At 48.0% G+C, this 23,836-nt stretch overlaps 1 protein-coding gene across 2 annotated transcripts; it reads left to right on the top strand.

The window, feature by feature from the left end:
- Positions 1–837: 837 nt before the first annotated feature.
- On the top strand, positions 838–23,639 carry WSB2 (WD repeat and SOCS box containing 2). 2 transcript variants are annotated; one of them, XM_047827648.1, is made up of 9 exons: positions 838–941; positions 8,484–8,652; positions 15,310–15,554; positions 15,735–15,866; positions 19,122–19,222; positions 20,407–20,579; positions 21,325–21,435; positions 21,559–21,666; positions 22,331–23,639. In XM_047827648.1, exons 1-9 carry the CDS (start codon positions 929–931, stop codon positions 22,491–22,493), a joined length of 1,215 nt encoding a protein of 404 aa, XP_047683604.1. In that variant the 5' UTR covers positions 838–928; the 3' UTR covers positions 22,494–23,639. The 2 variants fall into 2 exon arrangements, with proteins under 2 accessions (XP_047683604.1, XP_047683603.1); XM_047827647.1 differs by lacking the exon at positions 838–941 and having other exon boundaries at positions 8,450–8,652.
- The last annotated feature ends 197 nt before the right edge of the window (positions 23,640–23,836 follow it).

Raw genomic sequence — 23,836 nt, 5'->3', positions numbered from 1 at the left:
ATTCTCACTTTATTCTCCAGGCTCGTTCCTTCCCTGCCACCTTCTTAACCGCCCGGGAGTTCCTGGACCCCCTCCCCCAATTCTGTCCTAGGCCTTCGCTTTTTGTCTCCCTTTCCCCCAGTATCCCTGATCCCCGGTGTCTTCAAGTCCTCATTCTCACGCGACAGTCTCCTGTCCATTCGCTCCCCCTTCCTCTTCACCTGGCTCCCACCCCCTCCGGTTTTCTTCCCGCCCCATCTCCTTGCCGCACCCCCTTTTCTACCCACACCTCCTGTAACCCCTTCACTATCCCCCCGCCCGCCCTCCCCCCCATTGTCACCAGCCGCATTCCTTCCGCTCCCGGTTTCCCTTCCGCCCCATTCCTTCCCACTCCGTTCCTACCCCTCCCTCTCTTCTCTTCATCCCCGCTGCCCCCCGGTTTTAGCCTGCTCCGCTCACCTGCCCCCCACCCCCCCGCAGCTTTCCCTCAACCCCGCCCCCCGGTTTGTATCCGGTCAGCGTTCACCTGCCCGGTCCCCCCTCCCCGCTTTCCCTCAGGCCCCGCCCCCCCGTTTTGCCCTGTCTGCGCCCCACCTCGCTTTCCTCTCAGCCGCGTAACCCTCCCCTCTGTTTTATTTTGCACCCGGGTTTCCTTTAGGTCCCCCTTGGGTTTTATCTTGCCCCCACTCCACAGTTTTCCCCCAGGCCCCGCCTCCCGTCGCCCCGCCCCCCGCGCGTCCCCGCCCGCGCCCGCCGCCATGTGACGGGAAGCAGCTGATGGCCTCTCCGGGCGGCGGCGGCGGCGGCGGCGGGCGCGGCGGCGGCGGCGGCGGGGCCGGGGCCGGGGCCGGGGCCGGGGCCGGGGCGGGCGGCGTGGGGGCGGTATGAGGGCCGGCGGCCCGGGGGGCTGAGGCGCCCGCCGCCTGCCGCGGGGCCGCACGCGTCCTCCATGGAGGCCGGAGGTGAGCGGGGTTGGGGTGCGCGGCTTCCCGCCGGGCGGGGCCGGGGCCGTTCTCCCCGGGGGCGGGCGGGGGCGCGGGCTCGGCCGTGGGAGGGGCGCGGCGGGGGGCGCGGGGCCTGGGCGGTCCGCGCGGGCAGGCGGCTGGGGGCGCGCCCGGCGCCCAGCTTTGTTTCACTTTCGCTGTCAGCGGCCGCCACCCGGTCTCCCGGCCGCCGCCGAAGCGACCTGAGGAGCACGGGCCATTGCGTGCCGGGGATCCCCGTCCCCCAGGACAGTGGGGGGCTCCCGAGGCCCGACGCCTACGCCCAGGGAGAACGCGGGGGTTCGCCAGGCCCTGGGGGGGGTGATACTCAGGGGGGTGGGTGCCCAGGTGCCAGGTGACGCAGGTCTGGATGGGAGTCCGCTCTGCCCCTTACGAGCAGTGTGCTCTTGGACGGACCGCATAACTCGAGTCTGTTTTGTATCTGCAAAATGGGGTAACAATAGCACGTGCCCCAGCGGGTGGTTGGGAGCTTCCCAAACTTGCATAGTCATAAGAATGGGGTCTGGGGTCCCTATTAAGAAAATTTATTGCGAGCCTCTCCCGGTGGAGACTGATTGGTAGAGGTGGGGTGGGGCTGGGGATGTTGATCCTTGCTGGCGTGTTTGATAGGGCAAGTGTAGGAAATACTGATGGGTGAGGTTCATGCTTCTACCCTCGTTAACAGCTGTCATCAGAAGACGGTGTGGAAGTCTGAGAATATCAGATACACTTGGAGAGTCAGTCCAAATGAACATGTAATCTCGGAGTGCTTGTTATGTGTGCTTGTTACGCGAAGGCAAAACCTCCAGGTTATCCCTCCATCTCCTCCCTTCCACCCACCTTGCCTTTAAACCCCACCTGTGCAGAAATTTGGGGTGGGCTTGGGGTTTATTCTGGGAGTTCCAACTCTTGAATATATACCCCCGTGCTTAAAGGCAGTGTCTTTAGAGAAAATTCTCAGAAGGGGTCAAGGCCTAGGGTTCAGAATTTGTTCCAGAACCTCTTGGTATTCTTCCAGTGAAGTTCACGCTTCTTCTTGGTCTGGAGAATTCTGATTGTTGATGTTTGTGTTTCCCAGGCTTGTTTGATGGAGCCAGGGATTGTGGGTGGGTAGGTTCAAATCAGGGTATTCCCTGGGGTGGTGTAACTTTTTTTAATTTGGGAAATGACATTTCTTTGTTTGCCGCAGTCAGGCATTCAGTAAAAGGTGTAGAGGCAGCTCTCTCTGCCTTCCCATCCAGATAAGGGCTTTCTTTTCAGTGAGTGTGTTACCACTTTTTAAATGGCCCCTACTGTTTGTCTGAATCTTATGTGAATCTTTTTATAGCTTCCGCTGTTGTTTCCATTGACTCCTTATACTTAAAACTGAAAGCTATCTGTAGTTAGTCTCCCTTTTTAGCTGGAATCTGTTTCCAGTTCTGAGTTTTTCCTGATGATTGACGACCGTGTTTTGGGGTGTGGGCAGAGCTGTTGAGAGCTGCCAAGTTACTGTTAAAAAAAAAAAAAAAGGCCAGAGAGTTTTATGTTCTTTTGAAACTGAATAAAGCCCATTGTAATGGGATTACAATGGACAACAGTAGATATCTTCAGAGCAGTGGTTAGAATTCACTTATTCTTTCGACAAATATTTATTGAGTATCTACCGTGTGCCAGGCATTCTCTAGGCCAGCCCTGACCGATAGAAATATAATGCCACATCTGTAATTTAGAATGTTCTAGTAGCTGCGTGAAAAAAAAGTGAAACCAATTTTAAAATTGTATGTGTCAATCCAGCATATCTAAAATATATCATGTCAACATGATTATTGATTTATTTTAGGTTTTTGTTTTTTTTTTGGTACTAAGTTCAAAATCTGGTGTATGTTATATACTTAACAGCCCATCTTAATTCGGACTTGGCATATTTCAGATGGTCAGTGGTCAACTGTGGCTAGTAGTTACTGTATTGGACAGTATGGCTCAATAGCGAGCAGATAGGCAAGTTTGGGGTGCGGGTGGGGAAGAGAGAGGCAGTGAATACATGAAAACAAGTAAACAATCAAGAAAAGATGAGTGAGTGGTGCCCATAAAATTAAATGGGGTGAACGGAAAGAGACTGACCGATAGTAAGACCAGGAAGGTCTCAGAATGTGACATTGACACTGAGCCCCTGAATGGTAGGATGCAGCAGGCAAAGATCTGGGGCCTGCCAGGCTGTTTTCCAGGCCCAGGGAACAGCTAATGTCAAGATCGCAAGGCTGGACAAACCAGCAAGCTTCCCGCTGGCTGGAGTCCTAGCTTTCTTCAACATTTATTTTATTTTTGGGACAGAGAGAGACAGAGCATGAACGGGGGAGGGGCAGAGAGAGAGGGAGACACAGAACCGGAAACAGGCTCCAGGCTCTGAGCCATCAGCCCAGAGCCCGATGCGGGGCTCGAACTCACGGACCGCGAGATGTGACCTGGCTGAAGTCGGACGCTTAACCGACTGCGCCACCCAGGCGCCCCTGGAGTCCTAGCTTTCTTGTCTGTGCTCAGGTGAATCTCCTTGCACAGAAGCAGCCCATAATAAGTATCTTTCCATTCAGTCTGTTTGTCCAAGTACATCCCAATGTTGGGATGTACAAAAACCCTGATCCGTGGGCCTTTTCACTAAGAAGGGCCACGACAGGTGCAATCCCGGATGAGAGCTGGATCCTCTCGGCTCTGTTTTTTGTTTTTGTGGGGGTCTTTTTGTTTTGTTTTGCTTTTTAAGTTCTCCACTAATTATGGCTTTTTCCCCCCAGCAGCCAAGTTTAGTTTGGGTTCAGACTCCCCTTCAGAATTTCTTTAACTCTAGAAACGAAGAGATAGGAGTCAGTGAGTTCTTTTCTTCTTTTGGCTCCTGGATTCCTGAGCCTGAAATAGCAGGAGATTAAATCTCCATATCACAGAAATAGAGTGTGAAATCTGGGTATGGCTCATGTTTAAGAAGCATTTCGTATGAAATGTTTGGCATAAGCGTCATGATACTTTAAGGGGCTTCATTTTGTTTATATTTAAAGAGGTATACCACATATATTTTTTTCAGCAAATACTGACTGCCTGCTCTCTGCCAGGAACTCCGCTACGCACTGAAGAGAAACATACAAGGTCCCTTTTAGCATGGAGTTGGTGTCCTGGTTGAGGGGAGACAGATACTCCTCATCGTGGTGATTGTGCTATAAAGAACACGATGTTGAGGAGTTGTGAAGGAGATTGACTTGGGGCAGAGAAGAGCACTCTAAGAGTTGTTATTTGAGCCAAGACTGAATGAAGAGAAGGGCCAGTCATGGAAGGGCATTCCAGGCGAAGAGACCAGCTGGTGCAAAGGCCCTGAGTTCGGAACTAATTGGGCACTGTGAAGGGGTGAGTGAAGGCTGGAGTCAGGGGCAGGGAGAGGAGAGTCATAAGCCCAGGTGGGGTTGAAGGCAAGGGGCCAGGTTATGTAGGACTTTAAGGGCACAGTAAGGAGTTTGAATTTTTAAGAGTGGCTGAAACTGATCACTCTAGGAAGTGAGGAGAATGGATGGCGGGGGCCAGAGTGGAAGCTAGGAGAGCAGTTGGAAGACTGCTCCGGAGAGGTGATGTTGATGAAATGGTTTGCATAGATTAGAATAGTAGCCATGGAGATAGAGAAGTTAGGTTTGCCAAGTGTTTTGGAAACAGCCCTGATAAAACTAGTTAATGGATTTGGTTTGGGAAGGAAAGAAAAGGAGTCAAGGGGGACCCCTTTTTATATTGTGCAAAGCCTCCACAGTGCAGGTTGTGGGAGAAGTGACCCAAGTGTGAATATTATCAGGGTGGGATAGAGACATTTCCGTCTAACAGGAAAGAATGTGCTTCCGCATCAGTCGATGACATCCAAGTTGCTCCACCTTCGCTCTCCCGACATTTTAAGCGAGATAGTCCTTAGTTGTGGGGCTGTCTTGTGCACCGGAGGATGCTTGGCAGCCTCCGCGGCTTCTGTTCATTAGATACCAGTAGCACCACCCCCAATCGTGACAGCCAAAATGTCTCCAGACAGCGCCATGTGTCCCCAGGGGGGCAAAATCCGTCGAGAACCACTGGATTACGGGAAGGAAGCATTGACAGAGATTAGGGCCAGGCCGCCACAAGAAAATATCCAGGAATAACGAGAATGAAGACAACACCACAGGGGGTGGCTGGGTAACATTGAGAGACCGGTTTCGGATTTAAAATATAAAGTAACTTCTTACCATGCAGATAGTCCCATCCAAAGGAATATGCTCCCATAGACCAGTACTTGTGTAGATGAAAAGATCTCACGTACAGATTTCTAGGAGGAATTACCTATACAAATAACAGTTTTGTTTTTTTGTTTTTTTTTTTAGTTTGTCTCTTAATTTTTTTTGTTTTTATGAAATTTATTGACAAATTGGTTTCCAAACAACACCCAGTGCTCATCCCAAAAGGTGCCCTCCTCAATACCCATCACCCACCCTCTCCTCCCTCCCACCCCCCATCAGCCCTCAGTTTGTTCTCAGTTTTTAACAGTCTCTTATGCTTTGGCTCTCTCCCATTCTAACCTCTTTTTTTTTTTTTTCCTTCCCCTCCCCCATGGGTTCCAGGTAAGTTTCTCAGGATCCACATAAGAGTGAAACCATATGGTATCTGTCTTTCTCTGTATGGCTTATTTCACTTAGCATCACACTCTCCAGTTCCATCCACGTTGCTACAAAAGGCCATATTTCATTTTTTCTCATTGCCACGTAATATTCCATTGTGTATATAAACCACAATTTCTTTATCCATTCATCAGTTGATGGACATTTAGGCTCTTTCCATAATTTGGCTATTGTTGAGAGTGCTGCTATGAACATTGGGGTACAAGTGGCCCTATGCATCAGTACTCCTGTATCCCTTGGATAAATTCCTAGCAGTGCTATTGCTGGGTCATAGGGTAGGTCTATTTTTAATTTTCTGAGGAACCTCCACACTGCTTTCCAGAGCGGCTGCACCAATTTGCATTCCCACCAACAGTGCAAGAGGGTTCCCGTTTCTCCACATCCTCTCCAGCATCTATAGTCTCCTGATTTGTTCATTTTGGCCACTCTGACTGGCGTGAGGTGATACCTGAGTGTGGTTTTGATTTGTATTTCCCTGATGAGGAGCGACGCTGAACATCTTTTCATGTGCCTGTTGGCCATCCGGATGTCTTCTTTAGAGAAGTGTCTATTCATGTTTTCTGCCCATTTCTTCACTGGGTTATTTGTTTTTCGGGTGTGGAGTTTGGTGAGCTCTTTATAGATTTTGGATACTAGCCCTTTGTCCGATATGTCATTTGCGAATATCTTTTCCCATTCCGTTGGTTGCCTTTTAGTTTTGTTGGTTGTTTCCTTTGCTGTGCAGAAGCTTTTTATCTTCATAAGGTCCCAGTAATTCACTTTTGCTTTTAATTCCCTTGCCTTTGGGGATGTGTCGAGTAAGAGATTGCTACGGCTGAGGTCAGAGAGGTCTTTTCCTGCTTTCTCCTCTAAGGTTTTGATGGTTTCTTGTCTCACATTTAGGTCCTTTATCCATTTTGAGTTTATTTTTGTGAATGGTGTGAGAAAGTGGTCTAGTTTCAACCTTCTGCATGTTGCTGTCCAGTTCTCCCAGCACCATTTGTTAAAGAGACTGTCTTTTTTCCATTGGATGTTCTTTCCTGCTTTGTCAAAGATGAGTTGGCCATACGTTTGTGGGTCTAGTTCTGGGGTTTCTATTCTATTCCATTGGTCTATGTGTCTGTTTTTGTGCCAACAAATAACAGTTTAGACAGACCCAATGTATTAAAACCTAGATTTATACATAGAACCTCAGGAAATGACTATTCTCTTTGCAAAGGAAACTTCTTAAATTTTCTTTAAATAGCAAAGCCACCAAAGGCTTGATATGATTAAAATGCTATTTAAAGAGAGAATCTTCAGCAGCACATTTATTTTATAACACAAGATCATACCCACATCTATAATGCATATACCAGGAGATATTCTATGTATACAGATATGCATCTCTCTATGTATACATGTTTACCACCCGTTTCATTGAACACAAGATACCAAGGTTCATATGTATCACTGAGAAAAAATGCTGCCTATTTAGCTATAAAAATTCACCGTTTGTACGATATATCCTGATTTCAGTGGTCATATATGTGAAAAGACCTATAAAGATGTCTCCTAAAATATATGAAATAGGGGCGGTTTAAATCAGTATCTATCTGGTAACAGGTATAAAAAGGGTCAAGGTCTTGAAACTAGTGAAGTGGAACATAGACATCAGGAAATGACCTCATTCGAAGTGGAAGGCAGTTTTTAGTATATATCATAATCCTAATTAGTAGTCAGAAAATCAATTCTGAATGCCTTTAGCTTACGAGCTTCCATTGAGAACCTTCCTCTGGAGTAGAGGCTTGAACTAGGAAATGCCCTTCAGGTGGAGGAAGAAACACCAGCGCAGCACGTGCTGTTCACAAGGCACTGTGCTGGGGCCCTGAGAGAAATGAAAATGAACTCCTTTTGGTGTTTGAACAAGGGCGCTTAAATCCTGGTGGAGGGTGGACCAGAAGGAAATTAGTAAACTATAGGAGAGAATGAAGTCGGCAGGGTGGGACTCACTTCCGCTTTAGTAGAGATCATAGAGATAGGGATGTGTGCTAGGGATTCTCAGAAGCTCAGGTGTGCATACCAGTGAGCTGTGTGGGGCCTGGCCAGGTGAGACTCGTGTGGCCAGAGGTCATGGAAAGGAGGCGGGGCCAGTGGTCTGGGGTTCAAGGCCCAGGCTCTGCTGCTGTTCTGTGTACACAGGTGGGAGCCTGGAATGTGTTTCAGAGAAATGTCCTGATGTGATGTGTGTTTCAGCTTTAGCGGAGTTCCCTGGGGCGGGGAGGAAAATCAGGAGAGTCTTGTAAAAGATCTGGGCAAGATGGGATGAAGGTTTAAAACCAGAACAGACTGGAGATGGAAATGGAAGGCCAGATCGAGAGGTCTGAGTGGCAGGAAGCTGGGCAAGCACTGAACATTTTAGCCTCCGCGATGGGGAGGATGCTGGTGAATGAGAGGGAACCTTCTCGTGTCAGATATTCCTTCTTTCACCTGCTTCCCAGTGGCAGGTTCTTTTAAGGAGACTTTAAATACATTTGAAGGCCTCCTGATCTGCACTGTCTAGCTAGCGTGGTCCAGCCTGGTCCATCTCTCCTCTTTCTTCCTCATCGAGCATTCATAGGAAAACGAGGCCTCCATTCACTGGGTTCACTGGCACAAAGGTTACTGTGAGTCACGGTTAACCAGCGGTGGCCAGTGCCAGAACTGAGTAACCGCACTGGAATGTGGCCTGTGGCTACTGCTATTGCCGCAGGTCATTTAAATGACAACTCCCTCCCGGAATCCAGAATATCACCCATTGCCTTGGGGAGACCGAGGCTTTCCTGGGTCTGAGTCAGCGGGGCGGTCCGGAGCCCAGCTCCCCACTTTCCCGGGGAAGTGAGGGTGTTTGTCTGAAGCATGCTGTCTCCCGTCTCAGAGGAACCGCTTCTGCTGGCTGAGCTCAAGCCCGGGCGTCCCCACCAGTTCGATTGGAAGTCGAGCTGCGAAACCTGGAGCGTGGCCTTCTCCCCAGATGGTTCGTGGTTCGCGTGGTCTCAAGGACACTGCATCGTCAAGCTGATCCCCTGGCCGCTGGAGGAGCACTTGTAAGTTCTGTCGTACCCAGACCCAGAGGAGCGAGGGAGTCCTCACGGTGGGGAACTTGAGAGTGCTTTCCCAGATTACTCCCTACCCTTTGTGGGTCTCCCTGCCCAGGAGCAGGAGAGAGGGAGTGGCTGAAAACCAGGAATTGATCGTTGGGGTTTCTGGAGCCCCCTCACGTTTGGTATGTGTGAAAATCAATCCAGTGGAGATGATGTTATCCGTACTGTCATTTTTTAACAGCTTTAGTGAGCTGTAATTTACCCAGCATACAATCTGCCCATTTAAAGAGTACAGTTCAGTGGCTTCCAGTAGATTGACGGAGTTGTGCAACCATCACCACTATCAATCTCAAAACCACTGTCCTTGCCCCAGAGAGAGAGCCCACATCCCTTAGTTGTCGTCCTCCAGTCTCTGTTCTCCAGCCCCGAGCAGCCGCTAATCCACTTTCTGTCTTTACACGTTTGCTTCTCCTGGACATCTCACGTAAATTGAATTGTACACCGTGTAGTCTTTTCTGACTGCTTTCTCGCATTTAGGATCTTGTTTTCAGTTATCCGTGTTACAGCACGTATCCGTACTTCCTTTCCTTTTATTGCCAGATAAATGGCATAAAGATAAATGCCACATTTATTGCCAGATAAGTGGCATAATGTGGAGACGGCACATTTTGTGTATAATCTGTCCATTGGTAGACACTTAGGTGGCTTTCCCTTTCTGGCTATTAGGAATGATGCTGCTGTGAACATTTATGTGTAGGTTTTGGCGTGGACGTATGCTTTCAGTGTTTCGCTGCATGAGAAACAGTCAGACTGTTGAGCAGGGGGGCTGTAGCATTCTGCAGTCCCACCAGCAATGTGTTATTTCCCCATCCTCACCAACACTTGTCTGTCTTTCTGATTGTGGCATAGCCGTCCTGGCGGGGCAGGAAGTGGCAACTCATTGTTTGGATTTGCATTTCCCGATGGCTTCTGACGCCAAGCACCTTTACTTATGCTTTTTTTTTTTTTTTTTTTTTTTTCCTTATGCTTCTCGATCCATCGCAAATCTTCCTTGGAGAAATGTCCATACACATTCTTTGCCCATTTTGCTTTGAGATGTTTATTTATTTTTGAGAGCGTGCAAGTGGGGGAGGGGCAGACAAAGGGGGACGGAGAATCTGAAGCGGGCTTTGTGCCGACAGCAGTGAGCCCGATGTGGGGCTCGAACTCATGACTCTGGGATCATGACTTGAGCTGAAGTCTGTTGCTCAACCGAGTGAGCCACCCAGGTGCCCCTGCCCATTTTTAAATTGGGTGTTTGGTTTTTTTTCTGATGTTAACTAGTCTCTTTCTGTGGGGTTGGACAGGTCCCAGCATCCGAATGCTGTGAGCGCCTGGTCAAAGGGCCCAGCATCTGCATTTTCTCATTTGTGGCAGGGCAGTTCCATGTCTGCCTTTATTTATTCAGCCAGTATTGTTGGAAATCTTTTTTGGCCTCACACCGAGCCAGGGTCTGAGAATCCTGAAAGAAACCCAGCAAGGCCCCTGCCCTTGAGGGTATCATTTGTTTTGTATTAGGCGTTTCTTCACATCGCGCATTAGATTTAACGTTTAATGTTTCCTAAGTGGAGTCTGAAGCTCCTTGCCTTGATGACAGGCACCGCCGAAGAGAACTCGCTGAGACGGTCCTCTGCGCACTGCTGGGTTTGAGGGATGTCCATTTGGCTGTTTGGCAGGATGCATCAAGGACCTTGAAACTGTTCTCCGGCTACCAGGGATCTGGGATATGGGGTCATCTATTTTTATTTACATACGCTGATTTTTGTCACGGAGTTGGTTCTGTAGTAGTGACAAAACAGAAATCCCTTAAAATCCAGTGATGAGAGGATGGTACAGGAACTTATGGCATTGCTATAGGGTATTTTTTGCAGCCATGAGAGATTTTCTTGCTTTAATCATGATATTCAGTTTCTTCTGTGTAGTCAGTTTCATGAGAATGCCAAAGCCATTCTTTTTTCTTATTGAGCTCCTACTGTAAATGTAAGAGACTCAACTGTATATCCAGTCCGGTACGAATTTAGTCAGAAAAAGAATTTTTAAAAAAAGCATAAAAATGGAAACTTTTTCCAAAAATCACTCCTATCCAAACATCTACATTACCACAGGTAAATATATCCCTCTAGTATGAACTTAGGAAAACGGAAATCGGAGTATTAATTCTTTTTGTGTCTCTGTTCTTTAAATATAATGAGAGAAATGTTATTATTTAGTATGTTAAATGAGAAGTTACTTGTTGTAGGGAAAAATCACACATTGTGAAGAATAGTAACTTAGGATAATGCTTAATAATATAAGGAAGGTTTACTGAAAAAAGTAAGCTATAAAACCATTTATGTAATATGGTCCCAAATTTGTCTTTAAAAAATTTGGGGGTGCCTGGGTGGCTCAGTCGGTTAAGCGGCCAACTTCGGCTCAGGTTGTGATCTCGCAGTTTGTGAGTTTGAGCCCCGTGTCAGGCTCTGTGCTGACAGCTCAGAGCCGGAGCCTGCTTTGGATTCCGTGTCTCCCTCTCCCTCTCTCTGTCCCTCCCCCACTCACACTCTGTCTCTCTCTGTCAAAAATGAATAAACGTTAAAGAAAAAAAATTTTTTTAATGTATGTACATACACGTAAATAAAAACTGATCTGAAATGTTTACTCTGGTTAGAGTGGTGTTAGGATTATAGGTAATTTTTATTTTATTTGTCTCCCTTCCAAATTTTTCCCATCGTTCTCTATTATTTTTATAATTTAAAATAATTGATATTCTTAAAGTCCTTTAAAAGGGGAACTCTGAGGTCTTTATATTCTTGTTTGGATTGTTACACATTAAAAAAAATTAATAGCACCTTTGGTATTGAGCAAATAATCGATACTAACCAGAGAATTGTATTTTAATAATTTTAGAAATAAAGGTTTTAGAAGCTTAAATTGCAGTGAAGTTAAATTCCCCCTATGACCCTCCCTTGCCGCTAGCCATCCCCTCCCTATGCATGCACCACCTCCACGCCCCCCCCCCCCCCACACCATGTAACTCAAGGGAGTTGATTCAGTGGCAAACTCCAAAGTCCAGGGGAATCTGTTGAGTAGTAGGCTTGGATACCCAAGACTTAAGTTCTAGTTCTGCCCCAGATTTTGTGATCCCATGATAGAGGTCTTAGTATCTCTTTCTAATTTTTTTTTTAACATTTTATTTATTTTTTTATTAAAAAAAAAATTTTTTTTTTTTTAACGTTTATTTATTTTTGAGACAGAGAGAGACAGAGCATGAACGGGGGAGGGTCAGAGAGAGGGAGACATGGAATCTGAAACAGGCACCAGGCTCTGAGCTGTCAGCACAGAGCCCGACGCGGGGCTCGAACTCACCGACTGCAAGATCATGACCTGAGCCGAAGTCGGCCGCTTAACCGACTGAGCCACCCAGGTACCCCAACATTTTATTTATTATTAAGAGACAGAGACAGACAGAGCATGAGCATCGGAGAGGCAGAGAGAGGAGGAGACACAGAATCTGAAGCAGGCTCCAGGCTCTGAGCTGTCAGCACAGAGCCTGATGTGGGGCTTGAACTCACGAACTGCACAATCATGACGGGCCAAAGTCGGTCGCCCAACTGACTAAGCCACCCAGGCACCCCGAGTGTCCAACTCTTAATTTCAGCTCAGGTCATGAGCCAAGGGTTGTAGGGTATTGCCCCGTGTCGATCTCAGTGCTGACCATGGAGCCTGCTTAAGATTCCTTCCCTCTCTCTTTCCCCCTCCCTCCTTCTGCCACTCACCCATGTGCATGTGCTCTCTTAAAAAAATTTTTTTTTGAATGATAAAGCTCTAAGCCAGGCCCAGTTTAGGACTTTTTAGCTCTGTTTCCTGTCTCCCCCATCCCTGAGGATACTTCCTCCTTGTTCCTGACTTTAGCGTCTGCCCATACCCAGGATTAAGCCCCCTTTTATTTACTCAGCAACTCATTCTTCTATCCTGGCCTTTTTCTCTTGTACCTCTCAAAATCTGACATACGCCGTATGTGTGCGTGTGTGTATGTATGTGTGTATACATACACATGCACACACACACATGTATACACACATACATGTGTATATACATAATTTTTTTTTCATTCTCTCTCAACTAAAATGTCAGGTCCTTGAGGGCATGGTTCCCTGCTGTTCCCACGGGACTCCAGAACAGGTCTGGCAGATGAATGGTCTCTCCCTGTCTTCAGCTCTTCTCCTCCATTCTTCTCAAACACAGGTCTGATTAGGTCCCGTAGCTGCTTACACAATTCCAGTGGGTCCTCACGGTAGTGGGATGAGAGTCAAACAATGCGGCCAGGCACTGACAGGGATGCACAGGAGAGTGCTTGCTCTCCACTGTGCGGCCCCCCGCCCTCAGTGTGCACCGATCACACCTCTCAGCACCACTGTGTTCCTTCCTGTTCTCCACAGAAGGCCCTGTCCCAAGCTCCTTTACCTAGAAAATCTATCCTCATTCTTTTTTTAATGTAAAAAAAATTTTTTTAACGTTTTATTTATTATTGAGAGACAGAGACAGAGCATGAGCATGGGAGAGGGAGAGAGAGGAGGAGACACAGAATCCGAAGCAAGCTCCAGGCTCTGAGCTGTTAGCACAAAGCCTGAGGTGGGGCTCGAACACACAAACTGCGAGATCATGACCTGAGCCAAGTCAGACGCTTAACCAACTGAGCCATCCAGGCGCCCCAGTATCTCTTTCTAGAGAAAGTACATTTAAAAAAAAAAAAAAAAAGAGAAAGTAAATTTATGATACTTAAATGAATTAATCTGCAGATATGCCTTGGGGCGCCTGGGTGGCTCAGTCAGTTAAGTGTCCGACTTCGGCTCAGGTTATGATCGCATGGTCCTGAGTTTGAGCCCTGGATCCCGCTTTGGATTCTATGTCTCCCTCTCTCTCTGACCCTCCCCTGTTCACACTCTGTTTTCCTCTCTCTCAAAAAATAAACATTTTTTAAAAAATGTGCAGATATGCCTTAATTCCTTTGGAATAAAATAGCTACTACAGATTATTCCTTAATTCAAAGGCAAAAATTAGGATTCTGTAAAAAAATAAAACAAATGGAACTTCAGTGGTTCCCGGGTGTCCTATAAAGCTTTCTCTGCATCTTGCCTTTTCTGTGCTTCTTCCCTGGATGGCAGACTCAGGCTCCTGTGCCTGGGCCAGGCAGGTCTACAAAGCGTGTGGGTTGAGCAGGGTCAGTCGAAAAGACATTATCACATTCAGATGTTTGTCAGGACGACAGGTTTTCAAACTGCATTGGCCATTGAGACCTGGGGTCAGCAGACTTTTACTGTGAGGCGTGGATGTTAAATATTTTTGGCTTTGGGGGCCGTACGGACTCTGTCGAGACCACTCAGCTCTGCTGTTAACAGCGGAAAGCAGCCATTGATGGTATGTGAAGGAATGAATGTGGTGGTTTCCGATAAAACTTCGTCTCTGAAAGCAGATTGCTGGCCTGGACATAGTTTGCCAACCTCTGATTTCAACTAATAGAGTTTTAGAGCTGGAGGAGCCTATGTTTGCCTCAATTCCATCTCCTCCCTTCTAATTTTACAGGTGAGCTTAGTGAAAATTTTGTAATAGATTTCAACCACACACTTGGCAAAAATATGATTTGCTTACAGCTTTGGGGGAGCAAATCTAATACATAAAGACGTCCTGTTATGTATACGCTGAGTATGGGATTTTTCATGGAATGGAGTTCCAGCTTCCTCATCTCCATTTCCCCCAGTTTGGTATGTCCGGAGTATGGTCAGGGCCACCCAGAAAGGTAGGACTTAACACTTGCACTGATAAAGTATACTGCAGATGGGAAACTTTGATGTTGGGGGCTGAACCCCCGGGGCTATCCAACTTCTCAAGCCCGTGAGGTGGTGTCTACTGGGGGGAATGGTGGGTGGGGCCTGCGTCTTCTGTGACTCATCTGGGCCTGTGTTTTACCATCAAGTAGAAGGTAAAAGCAGGGGGTCCGGCCATGGGATCTTTGAGGTCAGTGCAGTTCTGCACAATTCGGTGGGCTCTTTCTCTCCTTGATCACCTCACTGGTCGGTTCCTGTGCTGGACATACCGTCAGAGAGGTAAGCGAAAGAGCCTCACTGATTGGTTGGAACACAAAGCGAGTGAAGGTGGAAATCAGCGTGTACCAAGCAAACTGTGTTGGTCGGAAGAGGGTTTATTTTCCCGCTTTCTAAGCTCGAGATAAAGGGGCTCATCAGGCAGGGGAGCAGCAGATGGGTATTCAAGTTCTAAGATCTGTCCTAGTTCCAAAGCTACGGCATGCCTTCTTCCTCATGGGAAACACTGAGTGCATCTTTCCTTCCATGCACCAAACCCGAGAGAACTTTCTGAGGAAGCGTATGGCTCCCTGGGGCTTCTGTGATCTAGTTATCCCACAAGGCGGGTCACCCCGTTGCAGGGCTATCACAAATGGGATGAACCAAGGCTAATGAAGTCTCTGTTACATGGATTCTAAAAAGAAATGAAAAGTCATGCCAGAATTCACGGAAGGCCAATTCGTTTCTAGAACTTTAATGTCTCAGATACCCTAAAATGAGAAGTTGGTTGGTTGCCTTGGTGACAATTTTAGACTCATGAAGGGATCTCTGCTTCCTCCAGCATCCCTAAAGGGTTTGAAGCCAAAAGCCGGAGCAGCAAAAATGACACAAAAGGGCGAGGCAGCCCAAAGGAGAAGACTCTGGACTGTGGGCAGATTGTCTGGGGTTTGGCCTTCAGCCCGTGGCCTTCTCCACCCAGCAGGAAGCTCTGGGCACGCCACCATCCCCAGGTGCCAGACATCTCTTGCCTGATCCTCGCTACAGGACTCAATGATGGGCAGATCAAGATTTGGGAGGTGCAGACAGGTAGGTCATTTCTGCCTGCGACAGGGGGCAGGGTCTGCCCAGACAGCGTCCGGGTGTGCATGTTCTCATCAGGGATCACGGGGGACGCCAGGCCCCCAGCCGGCTGAGAGGTGTGGCTGTGACCAGCAGACCGGGTGCCTCCTCTTTCCCACTGACTGACTACTCCTGCTCCCACGCCAGGGCTCCTGCTTTTGAATCTTTCCGGCCACCAGGATGTTGTGAGAGATCTAAGCTTCACGCCCAGCGGCAGTTTGATTTTGGTGTCAGCATCTCGGGATAAGACTCTTCGCATCTGGGACCTGAACAAACATGGTATGGAGGTGATGGCACCACCGAGCGGCTCCGCAGATAACCATATTTGCTCCTTTCTCCACGTGACCCATGTCACCTTTATCTAGAACAGTGTTTCTCAACCAGTTTTCCTAAGGGGTCTTTTAAGACATTTTTTCCTAACCTTCCTCATCCCCATGAAATACTAGTATTGAGAATATACCATTTACTTAGGCACTGAGTGCGTATCTGTGCACATAAAAAAAGTAAGACTCCACCCCTATTGAAAATACATGATAGAGCATAGGTTTTCTCAACCATGGCATCGTTGACATTTTGGGCACAGTAATTCTTTCGTTTTTGCTTTTTTTTAATGTTTATTTCTGAGAGAGAGAGAGAGAGAGCACAAGCAGGAGAGGGGCAGAGAGGAAGAGAGAGAGGGAGACACAGAATCCAAAGCAGGCTGCAGGCTCCAGGCTCTGAGCTGTCAGCACAGAGCCTGACTTAGGGCTCGAACCCATGAACTGCGAGATGATGACCTGACCCTAAGTTGGACGCTTAACTGACTTAGCCACCCAGGCGCCCCTGTGCATGATAATTCTTTGTTCCAGGCCGTCCTGTGCATTCTGGGAGTTGAGCAGCACCCCTGACCCCTACCCATCAGATACCAGGTGCACCTTTTCTTGTTCTGACAACCAAAATGTCTCCAGACACCACGCCCTGTCTCCATGTGAAGGGCAGAGTCTCCCCAGGTTAGGAACCACAGATCTAGAAGTCCTCCGTGTGGGATACTTCCTGTCAGAAATCATGTTTCTCTGTGAAGCGGAATCTTTGCCTAGAAGAAATCTCTTAGACTTGAGAGGGTCAACTTTTGTGGAATTTTGCTGTGAGCAGAACCGCATACAGAGGTGGCCCAGCAAAGAATTCCATACATCTCCAGTATTGAGCTTTAACTGGAAAGGTGACATAGGGAAGGGGAATTTATCTCCAGGCCACTTCTTCCCCACATGGGCAGGGACTCGGGGGCTGGAGGGAGGAAATGGCGATGTGGACAGTTGATGAAGAGGGCGTTCATCCCTGATAACGCAGAGGGACTGGTATTCCTGCCTCAGCCGTGATGGGGCCAGCTCCCCACAACCATGAGCTACTCCTGCCCTCTTAGAAACAAGCCTGCTGGGGGCGCCTCGGTGGCTTAGTCGGTTGAGCGTCCGACTTCAGCTCAGGTCATGATCTCGCGGTCTGTGAGTTCGAGCCCCACGGAGCTTGTTTCAGATTCTGTGTCTCCCTCTCTCTCTGCCCCTCCCCTGCTCATGCTCTGTTTCTCTCTCTCTGTCAAAAATAAATTAAAACATTAAAGAAAAGAAACGAGCCCACTGACCTGTCAAACAGCCAAGGAGGTGCTTGTGGTGTCCTTATCCAGGGGCATCTGGTCACCAAGAGAATTCTGGCAGTTTCTGCCCTTGGCTGTGGAACGTGAAGTCATAAGATAGGTCTGCTGCCTGGGAAGGCTCCTCCAAGGTGGCGCCATTTTTAATGCATCCTGAGGCAGCTTGTTGCCACCATGTAAGGAAGGTTCTTGAAGCGACTTGAAAGTCTTTTGGTGGTTAGGGGCTCCTGGGTGGCTTTGCGGGTTGAGCATCCGACTTCGGCTCAGGTCATGATCTCGCAGTTTGTGAGTTCGAGCCCCGCCTCGGGCTCTGTGCTCAGAGCCTGGAGCCTGCTGTGGATTCTGTGTCTCCCTCTCTTTCTCTGCCCCTCCCCTGCTCACATTCTGTCTCTCTCTCTCAAAAATAAAAAAAAATTAGAAAAAAAATTTCTTTTAAATAATAAAACCTTTCAGTGGTTGGGAAGGCAGGACTAGCTGAAGGGGACTGGGAGCAGGCCAGTGCACTAAGGCATTCCCAGGAGGGGAGGGGATGAAGTCGTGTTCCCAGGTCTGGGCCTGGCCCTACCCTTATGCCTGAATTTGTTCAACACTCACAGCCACCCTGGGGATAGGTGCTGCTCTGATATGACAGCTGAAGAAACCATGACTTATCTAAAAAAAAAAAAATTATATGGACCCACATACATATATGTAAACTCTTCAGTGCATGACTCTATGTGTTCACGTAAACTTTTTTTCCCCCTTTTTCCCCTTTCAAACCCGAGTTTGTCTTGGTACCTCCTCCTACCCCGTCTCTTTCCCCATCTCATCCTCCCCTCCCATTGCATCCTTCCCTGTATTCCCCCGGCAACCTCCTGGCCCATGCTTGCAGCCTTCCGCATTCCCCTGTATACTTACTTGCATATTCCTGCTTGGAATCAGGGGTCAGTTATGGATTTGGGAGTCATCGTTCCACAAAAAGATTCATGTTATTCCCATATTTTCTGCAAAATAGTACTCCATGGAAATTCTAATTTTTTTTCTTAATGTTTGTCTTTGAGAGAGAAACAGAGCGTGAGCAGGGGAGGGGTAGAGGGAGAGGGACACACAGAATCCGAAGCAGGCTTCAGGCCCTGAGCTGCCAGCACAGAGCCCGACACGGGGCTCGAATTCATGAACCGCAAGATCATGTGACCTGAGCCGAAGTCAGACGCTCAGACGCTCAACTGACTGAGCCACCCAGGCGCCCCTTCCGTGGAAATTCTAGGTCCCTAATGCCATCTGAATTAACGGGGTAGATGTATTCCATATATTTACCCATTCTCTTATGCTTATGGATGGACATTTTAGTTTTTCCCCAAAACAGAACTGGAGAGGTTATGTAAGTGGCCCTTATGTGCTGAGGAAACCGTGGAGTCAGGGTTCAGACCCAAGTTCGCCTGACAGCAGAGCACGTGGCCCTCATTACTCTGCACCGTTGCTCATCCAGACACTCTGGGGAGGGTGAGAGAGCAGGAGAGGGGGAAGCCATTACAGAGTGTAAATGACAGAAGTACAGATAAAACAGTCTCAAATTTGGGAGGATGCTTCAAAGTTCTAGAGGTGGTTGAGGGACCTAAAAAGAATGTTCTCTCATGTCAAAGGGATCTGTCAGATCTGATCTATGTATATAGCCTTTCTCCCATTGATCTGGTGGGTTTTGGTGAAACAGAAAGTAGTGATTTCCTTGGGGATCAGAATATTTATGAATCGGTTTCAGTGTTTAATGACAAATCCTGTCTTCTTCCTCTGCGTGAAAAAAGTGGGCCTTTGGGCTCAGGTGACAGAGAACCAGATGGGTGTACTGGGCAGGTGGGTGACCACCAGCTCTCCGGTCTTCTGACTTTGTGGTTTCGGGAACTGGCTCACCATTCGCTCCTTTTCTGTGCCAGGTAAACAGATCCAGGTGTTATCGGGCCACCTGCAGTGGGTTTACTGCTGCTCTGTCTCCCCGGACTGCAGCATGCTGTGCTCTGCAGCTGGAGAGAAGTCGGTAAGTCTCAAACGTTGGGTACCATTTTCTCTGCTGCCTGAGTTCCGCGAGACCTGGAGGTCTGAATGGGCCTCGCGTGAGAGGGAAAGTAGGCCCAGTGCCTCAAGATGCATGTGCAAACCAGCCCCAACAGAAGGCATGCTTGTGGGCCGTGACCTCCTCTTGCACACCTCTCTTCTGATACGCACTTTGACACAAACCAGAAGAGAGGAGATGCTTGAAGTGGGTGGTTGCTCTCACCACTGGATGAGGGCTGTCTGCCTTCACAAAATGGCAAAGGTGTGCTTTTTAAATTTCTTTACCCTCCCCAGAGTCTTAAGAATTTAAAAGTTGCAGCCCATGTATGGGTCTAATTTCCTTTGAACCATTTAACTTGAATCTACAGAATTGGGAACGCCATTTCAAATCAGAATGGACAGTTACATGTGGAACTTTGTCCTGAAATCCTGTCCGTTATTTCAGAAAGTATTAGAAACCCAAGAACAGTTTGGGAACGTTTTGTTTGAAGTTTAGATCTGTATTGAGCTATTTGCTATGATCAACCAAAAGTTAAGAGTTCACTATATGGTACAGCCCAGGTGGTTAATCATTCGTTTGGGGTTTGGAACTACGTGAAACTGAGTTTTCTTAAAGGGAAGAAAATAAAATCCCGTTTTTAACGATTAAAGGTTTAAAGTGATGAACTGTGTCAGACGTACGCACGATCGTGGGGCAGATTTCCACCATTCTGTGAACTCATGGTGTAAAATGGCTCGACAGGGTACGATCGCTTTGTTGGGAGCCCTGGCGTTCACCTCGGACCCTGCTGTTTGGTTTTAAGTGAAAGGACAAGATAATTCTTGGCTTAGGTCTGCATTAGCATATACTGTGATCTTGCAGACAGGGTTCAGAAGCAGAACTCAGAGAACATTTAGCTGGTGGTCTTCCTGAGCTTGGCTGGTTTATTCTCCCTTACAGTAAGCTCCTCGAACGTGTACGTTGGTTGAGTGCCTCCAGAATTCAGACCTCTTTCTTTACTTAAACCTTTACGATGCGTTCTGGAAGAGCTGTACAAAGCGGGAGTGGAGAGCTTGGCTTCACCTGGTCACGGGGCCTGACGTGGGCATCGCTGTGTCGCTCGCTCACCATTCACATTCTAAGCAGTTTGCTGCCACCCCTGACCAGGCACCTGTTCCTTTCCACAGGTCTTTCTGTGGAGCATGCGGTCCTACACGTTAATCCGGAAGCTAGAGGGCCACCAAAGCAGTGTTGTCTCTTGTGACTTCTCACCTGACTCCGCCTTGCTCGTCACGGCTTCTTACGATACCAACGTGATCATGTGGGACCCCTATACTGGCGAGAGGCTGAGGTCACTCCAGTAAGGACGGACTCCCTGCTTAGGACTTTCTTGGCGGGGGTGGTGACTGATGAGAAAGCTGCCTTGGGTTAGGCACGTCCCTCGCAGAGTCCAGGGCATGGGAGGGGACAGTCTGGGTAAAAGGCACAGTGGGTTCGGTGTTTCTCAGGCGTTGGCTTGCAGGGGCACCTCGCCGTCAGTTACGTTCTCAAATTAGACCCGAGGGCTTCAGGGCTCCTGATACAGGAGGCGGTGTGTACTCTGGATTCAGCGTTAACGAAACCTCAAAATGACTCTTTCTTTCCATTTACTAATAACTGTAGTAGCAAATTCAGAACAGTCTTCTTACTGAAACTGGTATTTCCAAAATGAATTTTCATGTTCTCACAAACTTGGTCTTTTTCTCTTTGTCTCTGTTGTTTTCTGAAGCAAATAATAGGCAGTCCTATAATTATCATGTATCTTAACCTAAAAAAGGCTTTCAGTTTGTACTGTGGTATTAAAGTGAGGGCTGACCTACTTTGCATAAGGAAATCAGCGCAGGGAGCGCGACTAACCCTTCAGCCCCTTCCACAAGGCACCTGGAGCCTTAGGAAATGTGCTTTTTCCCCCCAGTCTGCTTATCCTGAGGTTTTCCAGATGGGGTACAAGATGGGTCTTGAGCCTTTCCTAGTCGCACCATTTTGGCCTCCTGCCTGGGAAAGAAGATGAAGGGTGGAGAGTGGCCCATCACTCCAGGCCTGTCATCCTGTTCCTTTCTCCCCAGCCACACCCAGCTTGACCCCCCCATGGACGACAGCGATGTTCACATTAGCTCCCTGAGGTCCGTGTGCTTCTCTCCCGAAGGCTTGTACCTCGCCACGGTGGCGGATGACAGGTAACGAAGAGACACCTCTGTACAGGGCCTCGGAACAAGTCCCTGCGAGTAATTGTAGCATTACCCTCTGGCCTGGCCTCAGGTCTGCTGATGCGCAAATGTGTCTTTTCTCTCTCCATCCAGACTCCTCAGGATCTGGGCCCTGGAACTGAAAACTCCAATCGCATTTGCTCCTATGACCAATGGTCTTTGCTGCACATTTTTTCCACATGGTGGAGTTATTGCCACAGGGTATGTATCTGATAGCTGAACAGATGGGTAGCAGTTTCTGCTGAGTGTACTATGCAGCTTTTTAAGGGAAGAAAGCCTCTAGAATTTTCTTGCCTACGGTGAAGCCTTTAAAGAAATCCAAGAGGACACAAAATTCTAATATTCTATTCTGCCAATACAGGTTATCATTTACTCTTAATGTTCAATCTAAATGTAATTAAAGAGCTGTGATTCATGCCACTTAATGGGCCAAGTTCACAAGGAAGCAGAAATTGAGATGATGCAGAAATTTATATGGGAAACCATTTAGGGCAGAGACCACCTTACAGGGAATGTCCATAATTCAGGAGGTGGCGCTCTTCCCTCCATTACATTTGAACTCACGGTGTGATCTAGAAGGGCTGTGCTCCCAGATAGCCCTTTGGTACCAAAGGTACCCCTTTGGTAGCTCACCTTTGGTACCAAAGGCGTCTTGAGTTCTTCTAATCCTCCCCGCAGCCTTAATTATTCAGCATTACAGCCTTCACATCGATTCCAACCATCAGGGTTGCACTTAAGCGTTGCAGTTCACTCTCTGGGTGTCTCCTGCTGATGCAAGTCAGAGTAGGAAGGTGAATACCCGTCACAGTGAAAACATGTTATTTCTGAGGTCGGCCTTAAAGCGTCCGTCTCTGTTTTGTTTCAGGACAAGAGATGGCCACGTCCAGTTCTGGACAGCTCCGAGGGTCCTGTCCTCACTGAAGCACTTATGCCGGAAAGCCCTTCGAAGTTTCCTAACCACCTACCAAGTGCTAGCACTGCCGATCCCCAAGAAAATGAAAGAGTTCCTCACATACAGGACTTTTTAAGCCACGCCCCATAGTCTTATACTTGTTTTCTTGGTAGCAGGATAAACCTCCCTGGCAGGGGAGCAGCTGGAACCAGGGGCCAGTCATCAGGTCTTGGCTCCAAAGATCATTTCTTTTTGGGACTGTGAACAGAATGTAGGGAAACCAGATACCAGTGGACTAGTCACCAGGGATTTTCTCCGTGACATGGGGAGGTCAGTCACAGAGGGGGACTCCGGCTCCGCGACAGCTGAGCCTTCCCTTAAACCCTGAGGCCACTTACAGACGGCAGTGCCCAACACCTTTTAAAGTCATGGTTTTGATTCAAGCGCAGTTACTCATGTTGATTCGGTAAGAAGGGTCAGCAGGCCTCAGGAGCCTCTGTGTCGGGGCGGAGTTGGGTCCCTCGACTGGCAAGCGTGGCTTCTGCCCCGCACTTAAGCGTTGTCGTGTTTCACACACAGTGGTGACACTGTTCTGAAGTTCTCTCCTGCTGTGTCAGAGTGGCTTTGATGTTGGCAAGTGCCGTCCTTCCTCTGGCTCCCCTCTGACCGGCAGGACAAAATGCAGGACAAAGTTTTCATGGAGCCGTGTGCCGTGAGGTATTGACTAAATTGCAGCTGACTCAGAGGCCGTGCTCCCGACTGATACACTATAAATGGCTTTTTTTTTTTTTTTTTTTTTTTTTATAAACAGTGGTGTGCATGTGCAGGCGATGACAGATGTGTATGTCCGGTCCCACACAGATGTCCCCCTAAACTGCATGACTGTTCAGATGGCCACCGCGTTGGCGGGTGTTTGCCATTTGTAGCATATTTATTTGTATTTTCTCAGCAGATGTTAAGGTACAACTGTGTTTCCCTCCACGGTATCTAAAACCCATAGTTGTTAAGCCGACCAGTTGTGAAGATGTCTCTTCTTGATTGTGTAGAGAATTGGTGTGGCCGCCCCTTCGGCTGATTCTCGTGTACGCGGTCTTCCTCTGCTGCGTCACCTCATCGGACTCCTCAGCTGGTGTCACCTCCACCCCTTCACAGAAATAGCTCCTTGAAAGTACTGTTCTCCTTCCTTCAGTGGCGTGTCATTATCTGATCAAGACACCTCATTCCAATGAAATCTGCCTTTGGAAAATTTAATATATTTTAAATTATTTTAAAAGAAACACAACACCTTATCCTTTGGCTTTCTTACTAGGTGCTTTTTGGAGGCCAGTGTAACATTATAAAACTTGTTGCAAAAGTACGAGAATCCCCCCTACCACCTTTGTTGCCGAAGAAAAACATTTCTTTTCAAGATGAGAGGCTTCCATCGAAGGGAAAGTTAAAAAGCTTTTGGCTCACCGTTTCATTTTTTCCACTAAGAAA

This window comes from Prionailurus viverrinus, chromosome D3, assembly GCF_022837055.1.
Source record: "Prionailurus viverrinus isolate Anna chromosome D3, UM_Priviv_1.0, whole genome shotgun sequence".
Classification (NCBI taxonomy): Eukaryota; Metazoa; Chordata; class Mammalia; order Carnivora; family Felidae; genus Prionailurus; species Prionailurus viverrinus.
Note: the sequence above shows the minus strand (reverse complement) of the source record. Positions and strands in the feature narration are given on the sequence as shown.